The 25,903-nt window shown below is 32.2% G+C and overlaps 1 protein-coding gene across 1 annotated transcript in view; it reads right to left on the bottom strand.

The window, feature by feature from the left end:
• Arhgap12 (Rho GTPase activating protein 12) overlaps window positions 1-25,903 on the bottom strand; it is a 116,422-nt gene that overhangs the window by 17,751 nt on the left and 72,768 nt on the right. The window contains exons 5-10 of the mRNA XM_026402334.2: window positions 25,202-25,342; window positions 23,960-24,040; window positions 14,919-15,044; window positions 11,403-11,477; window positions 4,852-4,913; window positions 515-596 (exon numbers count right to left, since the gene is read on the bottom strand). Of these exons, the coding sequence (XP_026258119.1) occupies window positions 515-596; window positions 4,852-4,913; window positions 11,403-11,477; window positions 14,919-15,044; window positions 23,960-24,040; window positions 25,202-25,342 (567 nt within the window). The remainder of the gene's footprint in view (window positions 1-514; window positions 597-4,851; window positions 4,914-11,402; window positions 11,478-14,918; window positions 15,045-23,959; window positions 24,041-25,201; window positions 25,343-25,903) is intronic.

Here is a 25,903-nt window from a genome sequence, read left to right on the forward strand (position 1 = left end):
AAGTATAACAATAGTAAACACTCAAATATACAAAAAAGTCAAATCCCAAAAGTAAAGGTGACATTTCTTTTTCTTCTAAAAGCTAGCTGACTTTATACACAGACACTAACGCCCAAGTCAATGACTGATGTACAAGGGTCAAGTCACAACAGAAGGTGGGACTTGCCACATTACTGCTTATTTTCTGACTAAACATCTCAAATAGAGACATAAACACAGAAAAGTTTAACATTCTTACAAAGGTTCAAAAAACATCTTTGTTCTATCACCACCATCTTTCTGCTGGATAAATGGATAAAGATAATGGATAAAACTGAATCCATTGATTTAAATAATATAACTAATTAGACTTTTCTAATTAGTCCTCTTCTTTCTCTTACAAGTCAAAATGCAACTTCTAGAAAACTTAATTTAGTTTTATACGCATATTAACTGTAACTAGAAGAACTCTGGAAGTAACTTACTGAAATTCAGGCATAACACTATTCACACAAATTTAGAGAGAAAAACTTACCCAACTTGTGCTACTTCCTTGAGTTTTGGTAAAAAGTAAAGATGAACCCTGCAATACTGCCCAAGAAGACAACCAGTTCTTTCTGCAATTACAAAAATGACCAGTTAAAGCACCAATGTCTGGTTCTTCTAACCAAATTCATTATTGACATTCTAATATTGAGGATATAATGCTAACAGAATTTACAGTCATTTATGGTCTCAACCTGATCACAAAGGCCTCTAAGCAAATGAATTTGATCAGAAATTTAAATCATCAAAATAACTATGACCAAAATATCTAATTAACGGCACAGTGTATTCAAGGACATTATGTTTTTTTTTTAAGTCACAAACTTAGAACATCATACCTAATAAGAACTTTTTAAATATAATTATAAAAATCAGACATGTTTAGTAACTCATTCACCTAATTCTTTACAGATACAGACTATTTTATGTTTCTTGGTTATCTCCCTTTTCCTAAAAGGGGCAGTAGATACTAGTAGATTATAAACACAATAAGTACTAGTACATTATAAACAATAAATTATGCCTTGATTAGTCACTGAAATTTTATTTTTGAGATTTTTAAAAAATATCCTAAACTACAAAGATAACACAGCTATGCAAAAACTCTGAATCCAGACATATATAAAGGAAAAGACCTCTGTTTCTTCAATACACATTCCTAAGGTAACCAACATTAAGAGTTTGGTATATATGAAGCTTTTCTAGAAATAGACCTATATCTAGTACTCAAATAAGACTCATACTGAATAGGCTATTACCATTGTTCTTATCTAGAACTTTAAAGCTGATCAATGTTATACCACTCAACTTCCACCTTCAATATCTTTAATTCTGTATTAGAGATTTTTACTTAAATATCTCACCCACTGGAATTGTAAATAGTGTTTCACTTATTTTATCTATTGTAAGCCTAGCAAACTACTTTTCAAACAGTATGTATGTTTGTAAATGGAAAAATAATTTAAAATTAGCTTATAAAGAAATTCAGTTGCTGGATGGGTAAAAAAAAAAGTGTGAAATTCATCAACATTAAGAATTTATTAGTGCTTCCTTATAGAGAAACATGGTCAGTTTTGTAAAAATTTCATATGCACTCAAAAGGGTTTATTTTCATTTTCAGAATGTAGAATTTAATACTGTCAATTAGACCTACTTCATTATTTTACTACTTTTGTATCTATTTGAACATCATGGGTTAAGAGGAGTGAAATAAAATTAATTACTCCTCTATTTTTCCATTATTTTCCATAGTTTGTGCTGATGATTGTTGATGCTACTTTAGTTGGTAAATGATTATTCCTTATGATTAGATCTTGATTGTCAATTTAGTATGATGCTCTTTCATTTCAAAGTGCTCACCTCTGTGATATTTAATGCTTTTCTTTCTAGATCTTAGAACTTTGTCTGCAATTAAGATCCTTATTCCTCCTTTACTTTCTATACCTTGACATGTCCTTATTTTTTTTTTAACTTTTCTGAATAGTTTCAGGTGTTTCTTTTATATATACTATTTAATTGGGCTTTTCTTTATGTTTCAATCTGAGTATTTTTTCATTTTGACAGATTAGTATTATTCATTTGCACTTATTGATATTGACATACTAGATCTATTTGGTGCTTACTAAGGCACAATTTTGTTACATTCTTATTTTATATTTTACTTTATGTGGAAATCTTGAGATACTTTAAAATGACTTGTTTTTATTTGTAAATTTATTTTACAGTCTTAGGATATCATCTACTGACATGCTACCATGAAAAATGCTTCAATTACTGTATTTCCACTATGAAGTGAGCCTGTAACCTCAAAGAGAACAAATCCTAATATTTGTTGACAATAAAAACTTAAAAACTTTCAACAACATAGATGAATCCCAAGACCATGAGGCTAAGTGAAATAAACAAGTTCCAAAACATACAAATATGATATATATCTACTCATATGATGTATCTAAAATATTCAAAATCATGGAAACAGTAGAAAAGTGCTCACAAAGGAATGAAGAAGAGGGTAAAGGGGTTAGAATTTAGTGGGAAGAGAATCAATGCTATAAAATGAAAAAGTCCTAGAGATCCATTACATAACCACATGCACTACTAAAATATACACTTAAATGGTTAAGGTGGCAAACATAACATTATGTGGGTTTCTTTCTTTCTTTGTTATACACACACACACACACACACACAATTAAACTTTAAATATAATTCTGGAGAACATGGCACATCTGCAATTATGAGTTTGATAATTTCCCAAAACGTAATGGCTTTTGTGATTCTTTGTACAAGATAAAATGTGTATACATTAGAAAATGAGCAACTCAATGAACCAGTATTTCCAAATGCCCAACAAAATACTATAAAATTATGCACAGGTTAAAATCCACTCAAATGCAATAAAGATTAATGGTTTTTAATGTAACTGAATATAAAAGTTTGATAAGTTTTTCAGTCTTCACTGAAAACAACCTTTAAGAAATTAATATTTGTAGAGTTTTGGTGTAACAAAAAACAGTCATAATTATACTGTGTAAGGGAGGATTATTTTCTTAAACTTTAACAAAAATAATACGTCACAAAAGACTTCAAGCAGAGAAGAACTGCAGAGAATTCTACCATCTTCCATTATGTAAAATACTAAAGATTTGCAAAAATAAAAAACAATGCCTCTCTTCTCATGGAGATATTTTTCTTAGAAAATGCAGGATTTTTTTTCTTCATAAAAAGTTGTTTGTATTAATTTTTAATAGATTATTATAAAAAGAATTATTATTCAAGATTTCTCATTTTAATCTCTCATGTAAGTATCTATACACATAACCTATACAAAGGTTCTTAGAAATACTCAAAAGAGTTTAAAGGGCTCTTCTGACCAAAAAGTTTGAAAACCACTAGTATATGGAAGATTAAAATAACTGTTTTACTTAACTCCATGTAAATACATTTGAAGATGATGAAATGGATGCTGGTTTTACAAAACAGTATTTCAAAAAAAGTGGGACATCTAAAAGACTAATTATCATACGAGGAGGAGGATAAAATAAAAAGCAGAGAAAGCGGCCAAAGAGTTATGTATACTACATTCAGTCAAAATAGATAAAAAGGAAAAATTCATTTCATAAATGAATTCGACCAAGGAACAGTCTGAGGAACACATACTGCTTATAAAGCTATTTCAGAGCATTTACAACTTCCAACTGCAATCTGGCAAAAACAGTTCAATTAAACCCCCAAAATTCAACTACTTGGAAATTTAAAACTCTTTAACAGACTGATTTCATTTTGACTATAAAATCACATCATTTTAGATGATTTCAACATGGGGGAGGGGCGTGAGTGTGGTGGCACACGCCTATAAGCCCAGTAGCTCAGGAGACTGAAGCAGGAGGATCTTGAGTTCAAAGCCAGTCTCAGCAACTTAGGGAAGCCTTATGCAACTCAGCAAGACCCTGTTTCTAAATAAAATATAAAAAATAGCTAGGAATGTCGCTCAATGGTTAAGTACCCCTGGGTTCAATCCCCAATACCAAACAAACCAACCAACCCTATATGAAACTGGCAAATTGTGTGGAAAAAATACACTGCTACAGGGGGTAGGAAATGATTCAATATCTCAGAGCACAATTTTATATACACTCTATCAAAATGCCCTTGCATATGCTATTTGTAAAAGGAACTATGCAAAATGCTATGTGTAGTCTTGTTTATAATAGCAAAAATTGTAAGTATCCTAAATGTCAACCAATACACATAGTTATTACGTTCTTGCAAATAAATAAAGGTTAAATTAACACAGTCAGATAACATAACTATGCTGTAGTTAAAAATAATGTGGCAACTGTAAATGCAATGAAATTGTCTTCAAGATAAACTGTAAAAAGATTATGTTTAAGACTTAATCTATATACATATAAACATCTACATACATATCCTATTTCTAGAGAAAAGCACTAAAACTCATGGGACTCAGAACTGGTTGCCTTTGGAGAGAGGAACTGGTGGCTGGATGACTGACTTTTCACAGGATAAAGGACCTTTGTTTTTCACCATGTGAATTTATTGCTTACTGGGGGGAAGACAATATTCAAAGAAAGTGATATTTCCTCATAATTCTCTTCCCTATTATCTCTGAATTTAATTACTTAAGAAATATTTCATGACAAAGGAAATGTTTCATACATTTCACAGCAATCTTAATTACCTTCGAATATACATGCTTAGAAATTCTTCTGAACCTTTTAATTATTTCTACTATAACAGAATTATAATTTTTCATTTATTTCAATCAGATGAATCATGTAAGAACATAAAGATTTGTGTACTTACCGAACCTTTTTCCCATGTTCAGTAATTTTTGTTACATTTAACAATCCATATTTCTCTTGACCCTATGGAACAGAGTAGTATTGTTTATATACCATTCACACAGACAATGATGTCCAAGTTCTAATATGCGACTGAACCAAAATGGTCTGGTAGTCTAAAAATTAGCTTGAAAAAAAAGGTTAGTCAGTTAAGATGCTTAGTTTTAGAATACATTAATAATATGGTTATCCTAATAAGTAAAGTTATTTTCAGTAATCTTATAATTAGACATTTCCTCTTTTTTAAGTCATAGAAGCCAGCAGGTGCTTTGCTATCAAGTTGGATTTTCACATGAATAAGTCAATACTTGGAAAACGATTTACATTTTCTTATTCAAAGAAAGTGAAACAATGCAGTGATGCTAAATACCACACACACACACAAAAAAAAAGAAAATCTGAAAAATATTCAGTTATGCTAACACATTGTCAGAATGTAAAAATAATTAGGTAGAACAAAATGCAGCTACTATTAAATTACCCAAAAGTAAGTGGTACTCTGCATAGAACTGGCTTTAATGTGGCATAAAAATCTCAGTGTTTCATTAAACACACCACATGGTGAACTGAGCTTTAAAAAAACTAGATTAGCTAACTGATGCCAAAAACGGTGACACAAGCTTTATCATCAGATTCTATAAAGGCAAAAGCCATTATACCAATTAAATGTTATCTTAAAATTCTTCCAGATTAAAATAAAAAAGCACCTTCTCACTGCCTTAGCATTTTATATTCAAATGAATTTAATCTAAATGAGTACTGGTGCCTATAGTAATTATCATTAGTAAATACTTATGTGCACATGTGACAATTTTAAACTGAAACACATTCACATAGAAAACACATTCTCAATTCAGAAATTGACTGATTCTTCAGCTATATTTTTTCAATGTTATCTTTTTTTTTAATTTTAAAGAGAGAGAGAGAATTTTAATATTTATTTTTTAGTTTTTTCGGCGGACACAACATCTTTTTTTTTTTTTTTTAAATGTGGTGCTGAGGACCGAACCCCGGGCAGCACGCATGCCAGGCGAGCGTGCTACCGCTTGAGCCACATCCCCAGCCCTATTTTTTTTAATGTATCTTAATCAGAAAATATAAATCTTTTTTTAATACAGGAGACAAATGTAATATTTGAGTATTTTCTCAATATATCTAAAGATAATGTTGAAAGTTTTCAGTCTTATAAAAATTCACTATCAGTAGATAAAGCTGAAAAATGGCTATTTTTTTTTTATACTAGAACTCATAAATAACCTATAGGTAGTTTTCACTAATTTTTTCCATAAAGCATAGTTATATGCTCTCCCTAGATACTTTTCATAAGAACTCTTTGTCTATCAACAAAAACTTCAGTTATACAAATTAAGTATGTAAAAGATATTAAATAAAAGCATTCTCAATTTACTGTTCCTATTCCCTTAGAAGCATGGGGAAATCTTCAATAATATGGGAAGTAAATAACAACATTAACATGAGTGGCTAGGCACTGGTTATGTAAACTGGAACTGGAAAGAGGCATAAAAAGTGTCACTGCTGGAATTGTATAAAATAAACAAAGGCAAGAAGGATATGCAGGCATCAAAACAAGAAGAAAAATGAATGACAATCTAAGGACAAGAGAGATTATCTACTTCCGGGGCTCTCACCTGGGTCAACAGATGAATGGAAAGCAGTGCAAAATTGTTCATGTATATGAACTGTTCAAAAGGGTAAAGAGCTTTCACCAATTCTCAACAAGGATCAAGACCCAAGTACTAATGCTCTCAATTAAACACTCTAACTTAAACATCAATTAAGAATAAAATTTGCCATATCTGAATGTATTTTAAAAAAACACAAAAAAGAATGCACAATGTATTAAGTGCTATGAAAATTACATAGAGAGAGAAGGCAATCAGACACAGTTTCCTAGAAAAGCAGACCCTGGAGCTAAGGAGTAGGAGTTAGCAAGATGGAAATGACAGGAGAGGAAAATAACAAAAGGCATGGAAGCTAGATAGCCTAACATATTTGAGGGCCTTTTTAATTTCCCTCAAAACATGGGGTAAGATGGAAAAATGGCAAGAAATGAGACAGTTTTGAAACAACAGACTAAGAAAAGAGTGGCAGGATTGGGAACCAACTAGAATGATATCTAATAATTACTATAAGAAATGACAAAGACCTGAACTAGTGCGATGACAGTGAGAGAAAAATGGGGCCAAATTTATGAGAAATTTAGAAAGCAAAGATGATAGGAACCGGATGTGAGTGTTTCAAAAAGGGAGGATTCTGGGGAAAAGGGAGGAACTTGGGGAAAACACCAAGCTTGAGCAACTAAGTAGATGAAGGGACCTTTGTTGCAATGTCACTTTTCCAAGAAACTTGACCCTTCTAAAGCACAAGTTCTTTCCCTTCTCTTAACTAGTAAGTAATCTGACGTTATTTACTACTGCCCCAGTTTGATTCCCTCCTTGCACTTTACCATAGACTGTATATTTATGTCCTCCAAATTCTGTACGTTGAAACCCAAGTTCCAGTGTGATGCTACTTGGAGATGGGGCCTTTGGGTGGGGGTTGGGGGGTGGGGGGGCCTCACTGGATCATGAAGGTAGAGTCTCATGATAGGAATCAGTGTCCTTGTAAAAGTAACCCCTGCCCTTTTTGCCATGGGACAGACCAAGACGGTACAAATCTAAGAATCAAGGAGTAGGGTCTTGGCAGATACCAAATCTACCAGTGATTTGGAATTCCTAGTTTTCAGACCTGTGAAAATAAAATTTCTAATTTTAACAAGATATCTTGTTTATAACTGCTTTTGTTACAGCAGCCCAAATGGACTATGACATGCTTAATGTAAAGTTTAGTATTGTGTACTATTGTGCACATATTTTTGTCCACTGTCTATTCTACGAGGTCATAAGTTGGGACCACATCTGTTATGTTCATCAATGTATGACCAGTGCTTGGGACTGCATCTAGCATGTAGTTTGTATTCAGTATATATTCCTTGAAGTAATTTTCCAACAAGTTAATAGTGCTGTAACATGAAACAAACATAAGAGAAGGTCAGTGACACAGTAAACAAAGCCTTAACTTTTAAACACCAAAGTTTTTAAGTTTGACAAAAATGCTTAAATTTGACATATGTGGATAATATATGTTGTATATACAGGTGAGAGATTTAGGGAAAATATTTCCTAAAATTACATCAATTTTTTAAAAAAATTTCATACTACCCTGTATACATTTACTATAAAATATAATTCAAAATCAACCAATGTATTTGTTTCTTACTGAAATAACACCATAAAAACATCTTAGAGCTTGTAAAATATGCCCAAATTTATACTTTAATATGGTAGCTATTTGATACTACAAAGTGAACTTCATATTAATAAGGACTAGCCAACTACAGTTAAATTTTAACAAACAAGTTTGTAATACTGGATCCCATGGGACTGTGCACTTTAAAATGGTTGGTGGTTAATTTTATGTGATTTTCAACACAATTTAAAAAAAAGTCCAAGGGCCAGTATTATAACAAGTTAAATATTCAAATCACATTTTAAAAAAAAGTCCTTAGAATAAGTAATATTCAATGAAAGAAACAGCAAATTTGTCTGTTAATAGTCTTTTTAAAAAAGTGTTGAAATGTGCTTTTCTCCAAAATGGTTAATACATTTTAATAGTGTAACTGGAAGGCAAAATCAAAAGCTCAAGTTTCCAAATTATTCAGTAGAACAAATTATCCAATTTTATCCAGCATTCAGTAATCGGGACCTTTTTAAGTGCACTCTCTCACAGGCACACTGGGACAAATAAAGAACAGCTTCTTAGGTCAGCCCACAGAAGCCTATTTAATCCATACTGTAGAAAAATAAACTATTAATATTTTAAGAAGCTTATACACTGCCTATTTAAAAAAGATTTTAAGAGACTATGAAAATAATAATGCTTATGTAAAAACCAAAAATACAAATTTTGTTTAATTAGAGGAGATTGATGAGGTACATGGACAATTTGCTTAGATTTTTAAGGTGACATCAGGTATTTAACTGGATAACTAGATATGGTACACTTTTCTAAATTTGTAATTTCCTTTTTCTTATCACTAAGCCTTTATCCAAAACCATATTTTAACTTACAAAGAAAGAGGAGGAAAATGTCTCCTTGTAGTAATTGGATAAGAGTAGGAGGGGCAAGACTAGGTCACAAAGCAAGCAGAGAGGAGGGAACTTGAGGGTACAGGGAAGAAAGACAAATCTAAGGGGCAAAAGACTCAATGAGGGAGGCTAAGACAAAATGGGGGAAAAGAAACATCCAGGAAGGAAACAATGCCATTTGTTTATGTGAAAAAGAATGGCCTTTGGCTATATAAGAAGCATTGGTGAGGTAGTTCCCAGTGATGGCCATCAGAGGGTACCATTAATCCAGGAGAAGGTCTTTAGAAAATGGATAAAAGGGTGGGGAAATAATTTGTAAACAGTCCTAGAAATTTCATATACAAGGTTTATAACTGCCTAGAAATTCCTTTTTATCAAAACATATCTATGAAAGAGAAATTGTATATTACCTTTGTTTAAAATAAATTATAAAGTATTTTTTGATTTTTTTCCCATATGAACTGACCAATTAAAAGTATTATAGTAACAGTGTGCCTTAGATTCATAACAGTAATTCTTGGCAAAACTAAAATCATGTTTATGTACCTAACATTGTGTTAGATAACACAAAAAATATAGAGTAAAAAAAAACATACCTTCTATCTATCTCGTAGAGAGACTTGGGGTACATAAAATAACTTGTATTTATTCAATGCAATACATGACTTAGAAGTTCAGAAATAAAGAGGAGACCATTTTTATTACATGAGACTAGTTTGGCATGGCCTCCTAAAAGAGTGAGTTTTTAAAGAGGTACAGGATTTGGCTCCATGTACAGAAAAGCCAATGTCCATCCCACACAGGGAGATTGCTTAAGCCAATCCTAGAAATGTGTGTGTGTGTGTGTGTGTGTGTGTGTGTTTTAAAGTTTGAGATAGATACGCTAATTAACCTGATTTGATCATTACTCAAAGTATACTTTGAACATCACACTGTATCCAATAAATATCTAATTACTAAGTACTAATTAAAAATAAGAAAAAAAGAAAATGTGTACAATGTGGATAGGGACCACAAAAGACTGATGAATTAAAAAAGAATGTGAAAGGTTATCTGGGAAAGCTTTACCTCTAAGAAATCTAAAGTCTGATTAAAAAATAATAGTCTATCATAATTTCATAAAATGGGAAAGTAAAAATAAAAATGTCTTTTAAAAAGCTTTAGTTTCATTTATTCATTCAATGAATGTTTACTGAGAAGTTATTATATAACCCTGTAGTAGGTAACTGCAGACACTGTGTTCCGAAAGATGACACTAACAGAGAGTCAGAGGTTCCTATTGAAAAGAGTTACTCCTTTTTTATGATATTAACTAAAGTATAATTAAATTCTAAAAGATAATCATAGGAAAACCTCATCTAATCTAGAGGATTAGAATAAAATTCTATGAAAAAGCAAAGTTTGAATTGAACCCTAATAAATTGATCAGACAAAGATGTGAGAAAGAAATGGTCAGTGGGCAGAGGAAACAACAAGTTTAATAGCCTGGAGATGAAAAGTAGGCTCCCTTGAGGGACTGAAAAAAGATAGTGAAGCAAGAGGAAAATAAGCAAGAAGGGAAGATGAGGGAGGGTACGAGCTGAGGCTGAAGAAGCAGTCAAAAGCCAGAGCTTGCACAGTCTTCTTGACCTAATTAAAAAATTTACACTTAATTCTAAAAGAACAGGGAAACCAACAAAGGGCAATAGCAAGATCAGCACGACAAGGCAGACTGTGAAGGAATGAAATGAGAGTTTGAGTAAAACTCTGTTCAAGTTAGATGGATGTCAGAAGAGAATTTGAAGGAAAATTTACAATAGAGACACATTATCAACAATATTCATCCAGCACAGACTGAACAATGAAATTTACAGCACAGAAAAAGAAGAGTGTCTATGCTCATTAGAAGTGGAGGAAGATGCATCTTACCTTAGACTGCTGGTCTGAGGTAAAAAGGGAGGGTGTGTGTGTGTGTGTCTGTCTGTCTTTCCTCCTCACCCCCAGTACTGGGGTTGAACACAGGAGTGTTTTACCACTGAGCTACAACTCTTTTTTAAGATGGGTTTTGCTATGTTGCCAAGGTTGGTCTCTAACTCGATCTTCCTGCCTCAGCCTTGAATTACAGGTGTATGCCACTGTATCCAGAAGAAAAGTATAATTCAATAGTATCCTCTAGGAATTTTTATATTTATTTTTAAAAACCAAATATAAATTTGTCACGTAAAAATATATATAAATTAATCATGGTTTATTTTGTACAAAAGGGGGCTTTCCTATCAATAAAATGCCAAGATACATTTAAACATTATATTTAGAGAAAACTGATTTATTGAAACTAATTGAAATAACTGAACTATATTATACTGTATGTTTCTATCATACTAACTGGATCTTGGTGCTTTGGTGAAGAGGGAGAAGATTCATTTTCAGGAAAGCAGGGTTTTGAGGCACTTGGAGATTCCTACAAGAAATAAGTAATGAAAAAAGTTACTCTATCTTATATAAATCTATTTTTCCCTGTACTCATAATGGGAGAGCTTAATAAAGCAGTTGAGAAAATTTTTTCCTTGTCATTTTACCTTCCTAAATTCAGCTCTAAAACTCATAGGATACTGATTTGAAAACTACAGGTATTTATGAAACACAGCAAAATTTATAGCAATTAGTTTAATTAATTAAAATAATGGTCAAGGAATTACTCAAAATAAATGATGTACATTGGCTTAAAATTATGATTTTACATACCAGTTTGAATTTTTTTCCCCCAGTACTGGAGTTGAACCCAGGGACCCACACATGCTAGGCAAATGTTCTAACACTGAGCTACATTTTCAGGCTTTTTAAAGTTTATTGTGAGACAGGGTCTTGCTATGTTGCCCAGGCTATCCTCAAACTTTTGATCCTCCTGCTTTCGCCTTCCAAGTAACTGGAGTCATAAGTATGCACTACCATACCCAACTGAATTAACTATATTTAAAATAACTAAAATCTAAACTCCTATGGATAAATATATATTGGTCACCAACCAACTTGATGTTGATATGGTAGGTGTAAATATCCATAGGAATACTTGGTAACTGCCAAAATAAAATTTTACTTTAGTCACTGATAGCTATATGAGAAATTAAATTAAATTCCTATTAGTAAAGTAATTTATAGCTAGTTTCCCAATGATTAGAAATGAGCAAGATTAAAAATAGGTAAAAACAAAATCTAAGACTGAAAGATTAATAACTCAAAAGGAAAAATATTTTAATGTCCAAGCCTACAAGAATATCTCAAGAGCAAACCAGGAACTGGGCATGGTGGCACACACTGGTAATCCGAGTGATTTGGAAGGGCTGAGGCAGGAAGATTGCAGGTGTCAGTCTAGCCTTAGCAACTTAGTGAGACTCCGTCTTAAAATAAAAGATAAAAAGGACTAGGGAAGTAGTAGCTCAGTGGTAAAGCTCCCTTGAGTTTAACTCCCAGTACAAACAAACAAACCTGTAAGGACATGTTTAATAAGAAAACTTGGTCAAAATTAAAAATAGTATGCATTTCTCCTACAGATGTTTACAGGATGATTCATGGATGATAAAACTGAAAACTTTTTTGGCAGTATTTAAATTTTCTCCTTTCTCATTTAGATGCTTTGAATAATTTTAGGAAAAAAGAGAATCAGAAAAACCATTTACTAATTTGTTATCAATTTTTATATCAAGCCAAACAATGCCTTCAAATATTCATCTCCAAATTTCTATCATTCCAGTTTTCTTATGAAACTGGAAAAGGCATGGATAACATATCAGAATTTGCTTTAATTAACAATGCAAAAACCATTAATTCCACACAGCAATGAAAGTTCACAGGGAAACCTTTGAAGGGACAATTTACTAACCAAGCCCAAGGCCCACACTATCAGTGGAGAAAATATTAAGATCTACAAAAATGTCATTACAAGAAGGAATTAAACTTATTGTCCAAATCTCCTTTATACTCATTTTTTTCTGACATTCTCAGATCAATTTCTTGCCTTCTACAAGAGTGTTTATTATTAAATAAGTCTGAGAAAAAGGAAAGATTCACTAACTAGAAAATAAGTAACTGAATAAAATGAAAGCTTATTTCTAATTTGTTTTTTTAAAGCATTGTCAGTCCTATAGAAATAAAACCCACAAATGAAGTAATGATGTATGCATAACAATTATAGCTATTATAAACATAAAACAATTCTACACTTATACATTTATGTGTGTGTATAAATGTCTTAGTTATTTACAAATAACAGTTTTAGTAATAACCATACATAAGCAGAAACAAAAAAGATCCACTCACACATACACAGTCATACACACACATACCTCCTCCTCCAAGGTTATCTCCCAGATGAATATACAATATTAAGCTTCTTTGATTATATTTCAAATTACATATACTCTCATCCCTTATTACATATCAGCTAGTTTGCTCTAGTTTAGTCCCTTTTCTCATAACTTCAAAGTCTGCCCTATTTTTAAATAGAAGAATTTACTTATTGAAGCATTTAGCTACAAATTTGTTTACAAAGTTTAAGATGGGGGGCAAAGACAATTTTATTAAAAATAAGTAATCTCTGGTCTCAAGACAATCACATTCTTGAAAAAGGAAATAGAATTTCATACAAGTTGCTTTAGTAAATAGATGGAAAAGAAATCCCAAGGGAGATTTAAATAAAGAAACTTATCACCAAATAACCATCTATCTTATTTCTTCTAGTCTGAAGAGGCAGTGGAGGTAGTTTAACCATGGCTTTTGCCCTCAAGTATTATATGTGATGTTTAAGAATTTCTATATACTCTGAATAGTAATCTGATTAGTTGACTGAATTTATCTATTACAAGTCTCCAGAAATTTTACCTGCCTACGCTAATCTCAATCCTAAAAATATTTTCAAGCCTGTGTTCAATAATATAGACTCAAGAAGGACATTCTTTAAAATGCCTTCTACATTCAATTGCATAACACAGAATGTGAATAGATTATTTCTGTAGCTCCACAAGTCTACTTTGTAACATGTAAAGAATAATTTTATATAGTCACTTGTATTACCAAAATACTACACTTGTTTTGACTGAGCAATTGAAATCAATTTTTTTTTATACAAGCAATTTAAAACTAGAAGTATCCAAATAAAAAGAAATACGCCTTAAGGTTTCTTTCTTTTTTTTTTTCACCTTAAAAATGCAGGGAAAAATACAGAAAACATGCCTACTCCATCCCAAAAATGAAACCATATTGTAAAGATTTAAGTCCTTTGCGTTGTTTGCACCAAAATTCATCCCCTATGTGAAACAGAAAACACCACTTCTCAGCAACAGAGGACATCATTTCTCAGAATGATAAAAGAAGCAAGCACTTTGTGCACACAGCATTTAGGGAAACAAAATGGAGTAGGATTCCAGTCGAAAATTAATATGAAACCACCTAGAGACTGAAGACATACAAGGGTAACAGAAGTTTGACCTGAAAATGATAGGATCAAAAAAATTTGTCACCTACTGGGTTCAAATGTGTAAAACGTGTGTATATATACATATATACAACTATTAATCCACAGAGAAGTCAATTCATTGCACAAAAATGTAAAAACTCAAGTCCAAAACCTATTCCATAACAAACTGATACTAAATATATGAAAATATTCACTAAGGCAGCCAATTTAGTTAAGAAGACGATAATACATTATCGTAACATTTTATCACATGTGCAGATCAAAAACTTAAGTTAGTTCAACAGAAATCAAATGTTCTAGCAAAAATCATATTTAACAGAAATATTACATAAAATGAAATATTAGTAAAAATGGTTAAACTCACTGCACAATATAATGCACAAAGATCTTGCCAAAATTCTCAATCAGATCTCCCCCTGAAAATCCTACCTTGTCATTGGTGTCCAATACAATGGTGCTATGTCTCCACTTTGTTAATACTATTGGTTCTTGCAGCCGCCTGTCCAAGCTCCTACTTTTAATTATTTCTCTTTGCTGCTGGGCTGAAGGATTGTACTAAAAAAAAGAAAATTTACTTCATAAATAGAAACAAAAGCAAAATCTAATATGCTGGTTCCAAATAACACATGACTACTAGGTGAACTTCAACATATGACACAACCATAAATTTTTCAGCTTCAGTTTTCTTATCTTTGACTAGCACTATAACACAACTGACAAGATTATAGATTTTGGTAGTGAAGAGACTCGGTTTATTGTTATCTTTTATAAAATATCTAATCTAAATTTTTTTCAATTGCAAAAACAGATTCAACAGAAACATCATCTCATTCATAGAGTTGTTCTAAAGAGTAAACAAAGTATAAAAATGTATAAATGTTTCCCTGGCAGTATATTCTCAATAAATATTATCTGTCATAATTTATAAAAGAATGTCACTAGACAAACTTATTTTTTAAGGTTACTTATTACTTGAATTTAACTTTTGGTTTAAGTTTTAAAAATCATGCTTCAATATACACAATAGTATTCGTATATTTAAGAGTTTGCATTAAAGCACATAATTTTATAAGACAAACACACAATTTTATAAAATATAGATATGAAGGGAAAGATAGGCCCCAAGATAGAAATAATGAATAATTTCAATACCCCACTTTAACCAACAAATAGATCAACAAAACAAAAGGTCAACAGAGAAACATAACAGCTAATTTGTACTGTAAAAAATGGGCTTATTAGATATCTACAAAATATTTCATCCAACAGCTGCAAAATACACATTCTTTTCATTAGCACATGGAACTGTTTCCAAAAGAGACCACATATTAGGCCACAAAGCAAGTCTTTAAATTTTTTAAAAAAACTGAAATAATTTCTTGCTATTTACTTATTTGATCACAGCGGAATGAACAATAGCAAAAGAAACTGCAGAAATTATACAAACACATAGAAACTGAACAACACAATATTAAAAATAGCAGGTCACTATAGGTTATTAAAGAAATCAGATAGGAAATTTAAAAATTCCTTGAATCAAATGAAAATGGAAACATAACATACCAGAACCTGATGGATACAGTGAAAGCAGTACTAAAATGAGAGTTTTATAACAATGAGTGCCTACAAAAAAAAAAAAAAAAAAAGAAGAGATAGATCTCAAATATATAATGTAATAATATATCTCACGGTCTTAGGAAAATAAGAACAAACCATTCACAAATTAATAAAGAAATAATAAAGATCAAAGCAGAAATCAATGAAATAGAGATAAAATTTAAAGCATCAATGAAACAGAGCTACTTCTTTGAAGAGATAAACAAAATTGGCAAACTTTTGGCTAAACTAACCAAAAAGAGAAAAAAAATTAAATCTGAAAATAACATACTACAACAGATACCACTAAAATTCAAAGGATCATTTGGGAATATATTGAAAAACTATAACAGATCAATAGCACGGAATGTGATTAAAGAAGTAATAAAGCTGCTCAATGAAGAAGAGACCAGGACCAAATGAACTCACTACTGAATTTTACCAGACTAACACCACTGATCAAAAGATATTTAGAATTGATAAAACAAATCGAATAAAGTAGAGGGATACAAAATTTTTCAGCTTCAGTTTTCTCATCTTTGACCTAAAACCTTGAAACCACTATGAAAATACTTCAAGATATTGGCACAGACAATAATTTCTTGAACAGGACTCTAATAGCTCAGGGAACAAAAGCAAAGGGTTAATGAATAGGATTATATCAAATTAAAAAGCTTTTGTATGGCTATGGAAACAATAGAGTAAAAAGACAATGTACAGAATTGGAGGAAACCTTTGTCAGTGTTCATCTGATAGAGGTTTAATAACCAGAATATATATAGAACTCAAACAACAACAACAAAAAAGGCCAAGTAATCAACCAAAAAGTGGGCAAATAATATGAACAGACACTCAAGAGAAGTACAAATGGCCAATAAAAACATGGAAAATGCTCAACATCTGTTGTCATAACAGAGATACAAATCAAACCCATAGTGAAATTCCATCTCACCCATTAGAATGGCTATTATTATTATTATTATTTTTAAAAAGAGTGAAAGAGAGAGAGAGAGGAGAGAAGAGAGAGAGAATTTTAATATTTATTTTTTAGTTTTTGGAGGACACAACATCTTTGTTTGTATGTGGTGCTGAGGATCAAACCCGGGCCACACGCATGCCAGGCGAGCGCGCTACCGCTTGAGCCACATCCCCAGCCTAAATGGCTATTATTTAAAAAACAAAAACAATGCTGGAAAGAATGTGGAGAAAAAGCAAATCTTATACAATATTGGTGTGAGGTTCCGCAGAAAACTAAAAAGAGAACTACCCTATGATCCAGTTATTCTCCTCCTGGGTATTTATATAAAGAAAATAATGTCAGCATACAAGTGACACCTACATACACATGTTGAGTATAGTATTCTTTACTATAAGCCAAGAAATGTAATCAGCTTAGGTGTCCATCAACAAATGAATGTATATAAGAAATATGGCATATATACACAATGTGGAATGGAATGTTCAACCAAAAAGAAAAATGAAATCTTGTCATTTGCAGGCCAATGGATGGCACTAGAGGTCACCCTGCTAAGCAAACTAAATCAGGCACAGAAAGATAAGTACCACATATTTTCTCATATGTGGAAACAAACAGACAAACAAAATAACCTGAAGGTAGAAAAGGAACAATTAGGGACTTTAGAACTGGAGGGACAACAGAGTGCAGAAGAGCAGGAGGGACATCATCAATGCATGCATGCCAAATTCCATTAATTTGTAGAATTAATGCCTGCTAATAAAAAATGACATATGCAATAAAGCGCTTAGACTGTACTTTGAAAAAAATGACAAAAAAGGGGGAATTGGGGTTTTAGGTTTTGTTTTTGTTTTCATTAAGGTCAGAATACATTTGTTTTTCTAAAGTGATGATACTACTTCTAAAAGTCAATTCTGAACACACTGTTTGCCTACAAAGATAGGTAATCATTACCACATATAAAACTAAAAACATTGCTACACATAAAATTAAAAACACATGACCAGTAAGATATTAAATCATGTAAGAATTGATATTACATGTAGATCACCAAGAAAAAAAAAAACATCTGAGAGACATAAGGCCTTAAGAGTCATGCTGTCTTATGTAGGAAATTTCAATAAATTATAATAAAAATGATAAAATATGGTGGAGCACACCTGTCATCCCAAAAGCTGGGAGGCCAAGGCAGGAGGACCGCAAGTTCAAAGCCAGCCTTAGCAAGAGCAAGGGCCTAAGCATCTCAGTGAGACCCTGTCTATAAATAAAATACAAAACAGGGCTGGGGATATGGCTCAGTGGCCCCTGAGTTCAATCCCTGGTACCCTCTACCCTCCCTCACAAAAGACAAAATAATCTACTTTTAACAGATAAATTCTTCTCCTCAAACCAAAGGATACCTGATATCCACTCCTCTCACCCCTAAAACCGTCCAGCAAATCTTAACTTGTAATGACCCTCATTATAATTTTAAAATTATATGTTAGGGATGTTTTACCACTAAAAAATCTTCCAAGATCCTCCTCTCCGCAATATGTCACTTATTAACACTCCAAACTAGTCCATCCAGGCCTTCCCAAATGTCTCCCAAAGCTCTTATTTCCTTCTCGACATTAAAATTTGCCATAGCCAGTCAATCACATACAGTTTTAATTAACTGACAATCAATAGTCTTAAGACTATCAAGTTCACAAAGGATAATTCTAGACTAAACAATGATGATGTTTAAAGCACCCCCTCTCCCCCACAAAATTCTGTGTCAGATGTCTCTAGGTATAAAAAGACACAATTACTATAGAGTGCTATATCTTCCCTGCAGTAGAATCATCACTAATGATAATTAAAATGTGTAGTTGTATGTAAGCCTGTGTATAAACTTTACTGGAAGCTAACCTAGCTTTTAAGCCTATAATTACTACAATTTAGAAATCCTTTCTATATGACAACAAAAATAATGTAAAATTAAACTGAGTAATTATTACAATTTTAAATGTGTTCATAAATTTATAAGCAACAACATATTTATAAAAGCAAATAAGGCATAAAGGAAGTAAATGTTAGATGTAAAATAACAGAAGCTAGTAGTAAGGAGCACATAATTTGAGAAGAAAATCCCCATAGTTAAAACAGACACAAAGACACACCTACTTTTTTTTTTTTTACATATTTATTTTTTGGTTGTAGATGGACACAATAGCTTTATTTATTTTTATGTGGTGTTGAGGATCAAACCCAGGGTCTTGGACGTGGTAGGCAAGCACTCTACCCCTGAGCCACAACTCCAGCCCCAAGGCACACCTATTTTTTAAAAATTGTTTCCCTTAGGAACTTCTATTTTTTTCTTAAAGAATTTTAACTGAGATTTTGTTTTAAATTATTTTAAACATATCTGCAAAAATAGAGAGTACAACAGGAACCCACCATTGACCTTTGTCATATTAAGAAATGCTTCAGGTATTTTTTTCCCTAAAGAAATAAAATGTTGCCAGGCATGGTGGTGCACTCCTGTAATCCCAGCAGCTCCGGAGACTGAGGCAAGAGAATCTCGAGGTCAAAGCCAGACCCAGCAACTTAGAAAGACACTGACTGCAAATAAAATATTAAAAGGGTCTGGGGAGGCCTGGGGCTGTGGCTCAGTGGCAGAGTGCTTGTCTAGCATTTGTGAGGCACTAGGTTTGATCCTTAGCACCACGTAAAAATAAAATAAAATAAAATAAAGATTTATCAATAACTGAAAAAAAAAATGGTCTGGGGATGTGGCTCAGTGGTTTGGTGCCCCTGAGTTCAATTTTCTTACCAGTAGCAAAAAAGAAAAATAAAAGAAATAAAATATTACAGACACACTAAAGGCCCTCTGTCCACAACATCCATGTTCCATTTTCCCCCTGCCTCCCCAGCTATAAATTTGTGTGTTCACACACACAAATACAGACACATATATTCTTTTCTTAAAGATATTTTTATTAGCTGTTGATGGACCTTTATTTTATTTATTTATATGTGGTGCTGAGAATAGAACCCAGTACCTTACACATGCTCTACCACTGAGCCACAACCCCAGCCCGATGTATACACATATATTCTTTAAAATTTATCCGAAGGGTGAAATACTGTCTCATGGTAATTAACATTTTTCTGATTACTTGTAAATTTGAACAACTTTTCAGATATTTATTGAATATTTCCTCTTCTGTATCATGCTTACTCATATATTTTCCCTATTTTCAACTGTGTTTTTCACTTACTGGTGTATATAGAGAGAACTAGAAAGGTCTTTATATATTCTGGTTTCTATATCTTTCTGTGGTATATAATCTTTTTTCTGGTCTGTAGCTCATTTTCTCCATTTGTTTATGGTATTTTTTTATGTGTGGAATTTTAGCCACTGTGTTTAGTTTTATCATGGTAATATTTGGCAATCTTTCCTTTTATAAGAGAGCTTCTAGGTTCTGTTTAAGCAATCCTTCCTTCTGTGAAGTCAAAGATATTCCTTGGTATATACTTCTATTATTCAACTCAGATTGAACTTCACATGAAGTAAGATCAAGACCTACTTTTAGTTTACATTTTTCAAATGAATAACCAATAATTTTAGTGACATTTACTGGATGGTCTTTGCCTTGCCCATTGCTTTGTACTGGCACATCTGAGTTTTCTATTCTATTCCACAGGTCTGTATCTCTATCTACACATGTGCCCTTACTATCCTAAGTTAAATCACTAGCAGGAACTCAATGCCCCCTGCCCAACTTCCAATTCTTCTAATCAGGAATATTTTAGCTCTTCACAGACCTTTGTTTACAAGTATAAATTTCAAAATCAGTCCCAAAAAGTAGTGAGAGAGGAGGTATCAAATAGGACTGCAGTGAACATGAAGACTTATTTGAATATTTTTAGAAAACAAAGCTCCTAATTCAAGGGTTTTAATGTTCTATAGAACTTTAATAGGAATATTCTTAGTTATATAACACTTATTGCTGTAGCTAAAAATGTTAAGTAGGATTTTTATTCCTATCACATTTCAAGATGACTTTTTACTGGAGAAATGGGTAATTTTTATGTTGGTTTTATATTTAGCATCTTTGCAGAACCCTCATCAGTTTTAAGTTTAGATTCTCTTGGACTTTGTAATAATCAAAAGTACAATTTTATCTCGTCCTTTTAAATTCTATTATTTCCTCACTTAATTGTTGAATAGAAGCAGTGGTCAAAAAATTCTTGCTTCTAATTCCTAGCTCTATGGGGAAAGCTTCTGTAATCTCACCATAAAGCATGAGTCTTATTGTAGATTTGAGAGATTATTTTTTGTTAGAATTTAAGTGTGCCATTTTATTATCTGTTAACCATTTACCTGTTTACCATTCTTGTTTCTTTTTCTTCCTATGAGCTACTTGAGCAATTTTTACTGCTATATTTTAATAAATCTAGCTTCTTAAATCTTTCTTGTTATAGTACTTGCTCTAGGTATTATAATACACACTTTATCACAGTCTAATAGTATCAACGTTTTACTGTTTCAAGTAGAATACAGAAATCTTACCAATAATGACATTTCTTTGCTCTTCCCCCTTTATGATATAGTTGTCTTACATATCATCTCTACATGAGTTTTACACTTTAGAAATGTTATATTTTTTGTTTCAAATTTCAAACATAATTTTAAAAACTCAGGATAACAATCTCCTCAGATATTCACCCTTTCTTTTATTCCGGACTTTCCAAGTTTTCTTCAGTTATCATTGCCCTCCCATTTCAGGACCTTCCTATATCAATACTTCCTCCTTGTCTTGTAGTTCTGTGCTTACCTTCATTCTGCTGCTCTATTCTGGGTGACCAGCACAAAAGAAAGCATATTCTTCTGCATCATGAGTTAATGCAGGATGGAGGATGGAGCCCTATCAGCCATCCCTAACCAGCACTAATGAAACAGCACCCTTCTAACCCGATGTGGGTGCTATGGAGACTGTGAGGAAAGAGCCCTGCTGACTAACCAACCCCACACTGAATGCAAGCAGCATGTGAATTATCCTCACCATGCACTAAATGAACAACAGCACAGGCAGCACCTCACCCATCCCAGAGTGGGTACAGGATTACAAAAAGGAGATTTATTATATATCCTAATCAGTATTCATGGTAGATTTTTTAGTTAAAAACGCATGCCTTCTTTCAACTTTAGAAATGCCCAGGAATATTCAAATATCGTTTCTCCACCATTTCCTCTACTCTCTTCTTTTAGAATTCCTAGTACACAAATACAGGAAAATTTCAACCCATAGCTCAATTCTTTTAACTATCTTTTCATATTTGTTATTTTCCTGTCCCTCTGTCTAGAGCTTATGCTATCTACTACATTTTTATTTCAATGACCATCTTTTTCATCTTGAAGATTGCTAATTTATTTATTACCATATTCATATTTCTTTATCATAATTTCTCCATCTTTAAAAATGAAAGCCTTTAACTCTGGTCATCATGTATACTTAAGTCTTTAAGTTATTAAGAAAATTACTTTCATCTGGAGTAAAATGTTCTCATTCTTAATTTCTTGTGACGGTAGCATTATATTTCTTCACACATTTTATTTGCAATTTTAAACCACAGACTTAATTTTTAGTGGGAGATAATTTTGGTTTTCTCTCCCCTCTCTTCATTCACCCTTTTATTTCTCTTTACAAATTCTTCCTCCTTGTCTAGTAGTTTTTGTGGTTCCCTATTCCTGATACTGAACTACATTATGTATGTACACACACGCACACACACATTTTACTTAGTAGTTATATGAACACCGTTCTTTCCAAGTTCGTAACAAACTTCTTTAAAGACAATAGCACTGAACACCGAGGATGAATTCCAGAAAATAGTAGTTAAATTAAATTTCTAGTATTTGCATTGGGCATTTTAAGCATTGCTGACAGAAATTACCTCAGGCTTTATTAAGTATAAATTTCTTAAGATACAGAATTTAATCTGCAGTTGTCTTTATTATACAGCCCAAACTGCACTAAGTAAAGTTTCTATAATATTTTCCCTGTTTCCTCATATCTCCTCTCTGTAAATGATTTAATTATGAGTTCATGAAATTGCCAAGACATTCTAATACTCTATCCTAAGTGCAAATGATGGCAGAAGATGAAATAATATCATAAAACTGAGGACTACACATTGATCACAAGACACCCAGCACTTGTTGCTACAGAACCATCCTTTGAGATTCTGATGTAACTCAGCTCCTTCCTCTCTCAAAAACTGAGAATCTACTCAAAGCCCTATAAGATCATACTACATGCTGCCTCTCTCAATTATAACACTGACTCAATTATAACACGCATTTACATTAAGAGGATAATCTTAAATATTTAGTCACTTTGGTTTCTCTTAAAAATTAATAAGACTACTTTCTTTTTTTAATATTTATTTTTTAGTTGTAGTTGGACACAATACCTTTATTTTATTTATTTTTTTATGTGGTGCTGAGGATTGAACCTAGGGCCTCGCACATGCAGCGAGCACTCTACCGCTGAGCCACAATCCCAGCCCAAGACTACTTTCTTGTAGAAAACTCAGGCCAACTAGATACAAGATGGCACTACTGGTACTGAAGAAAATTCTTCAGAAATAATGAAAGACCATTTCAAGCTAAACAAAAAGAATTTCTGAATACGAACAGTCAGTATTGAAGCATTAGTAATAATATTGCAGTAATAGAATTTTGAAGATGACTGAACATCTTAGAAAAATTAAATGAGATACAAGATTCTCAAAGAAATTTCAAAAACTTAAGTCTTCCTACTTTTTAGAAAGTTAAATAATAATTTAAAAACAAGTCTGCTGAAACTGTCTTAAGATATCATTTCATCTACTACTTGAAACAGAAGTTCACTATTGAAGTTATTACCTTTGGTAATTCCCATTCTGACCGAGATCCATCCGCACTGTAGTAATACTGTCTACCTTGATCGTCAACATGCTTGAGCCACTATAAAAACATAATAGGTTTTAAAATATTTACATAAAAGTGAGTTTAAGCTGCTACTACTAAAGATACTAGACGTTATTTTTTTAATGAATTTTATTTTACTTACTCAAGAAAACTGCAAAAAAATTAACAAAGTTATACCAATAGACTTGCATTTTAAGTTTGGTAAGAATGAATATAATACTCAATATTAATGTGAATTTTCTCTTTCCTCAAACTTTAGGCTAGTGATTCAAGCACTTCTTAACAACATAACAAGAAACATATGACATAAAAACATATGATGTACATATATACAGGAACACAGATATACTCCCATCCTAAAAACAGGTTTGAGACATTAACAAAATAAATTGTTTTTCAATGTTTAAGTATGAAAGCTAACAATGTAAATCTCACTTCACACAAACTCTTAGGCCCTGCTTCCCTTAGCCAATGCATTTTACTCAATACACTTTAGATATCAGGAACAGGAGAACTTCATGCAGTGTAATACAGGGAATATGAGGGAGGAAAGACACTAATGGTTACTGATACAATCAAATACAATCATATGATCTAGATTGTGATATAAATGAAAACTGCCACTTCCAACTGTTCTGGTGTCAAATAATTGAGGTGAGGAAGAAAGATAAAGCCCTACTCTGTTTATTTCCAAGAGTCTACTCTCTCTATAAACTAGCACCACCAACCAGTTACTTTCTTAAATGGTACCAGATGTAATATACACACAAAGCTCCAATATTCACTGCCAAATCAATTAATCATAAAATACTAGATTCATGGGTTTTATACAAATCTGGTTGTAATGAGAAAAAATATATAAGCAGTGACACTGTATAAAAATGGTAGGTTGAGAAAGCAATTTCCAAAAAATTACTCCTAAAGAAATATGCTTATTGAGAAAATCTAAACAAATAACAATTGGTCTATTCTTTAAAAGCTGGTCTGTATTGAATTATCAACACCACAAAAATCCTATCATCGTAGTAGTTTAAAACCATGAATCAGTATACTGTTTTCATGTTGTCAAGTGCATGATTATAGAATTACAATGGCAAACATTTTCCTGAATTTTTAAAAAACTATTAAAATTTCAGTATACAACTCTTTATGACATACTTCTGCCAAGAAATACCAGATGAGAAAAAAAGAAAGTACCTTTTCATTAGTATAGTCACTGGTATATAAGGTATGCCCACGTTCATCCAACTCTTCTGACCAACCCCTTGGAGGAGAACCACACTGACTATCTGACTGGCTGTAACAAATGCTGTGGTAGTTTTCTTCTGATGAAAGAAGCTATAAATAGTCAGAAAAATAAGGAGTTTTCTTTTTTGAATATAAATATTCAGCAACTGAAAACTGAGAAGATTGAATTTATTTGGCTATAAGTAATACTTGGCAAATATCTTAAATGTATTTGAATATTTAATTTTCAAAACAAATTATAAAGTCTTTAAATAATACATTGTAAATGGTGAGGTAAAATTGAAAATTCTTAGTTATTTTATCACATTAACGCAATCCTCGCAGAATTTACCAATAAAACTGAAAACATTGTTTTCAGACTGACGAGTGATAAAATGCTACTTTCTATTTAATGCTGCTTTCAAATTGAAATCTCATATTAAAAACTGACAGGGGTGTGAATGGGTATAAATGTCTACATGAAAATGAAGATAGAGATGAGGGGATTTCATTAGATTGTGTTTCTTAAAAATTCTTGCTCATCTCTATATCATGAGTACTGAAACAAATGCCTGGCAAATAAATATACCTTTAACTATTTTTTTTAAAAGTATATGGGAGAAGGAGATGGAAAAAGGCATTTTGTGAAAAAGCCTTTGTGACACTGTATTT

This window comes from Urocitellus parryii, chromosome 9 (genome assembly GCF_045843805.1).
Source record: "Urocitellus parryii isolate mUroPar1 chromosome 9, mUroPar1.hap1, whole genome shotgun sequence".
Lineage (NCBI taxonomy): Eukaryota > Metazoa > Chordata > Mammalia > Rodentia > Sciuridae > Urocitellus > Urocitellus parryii.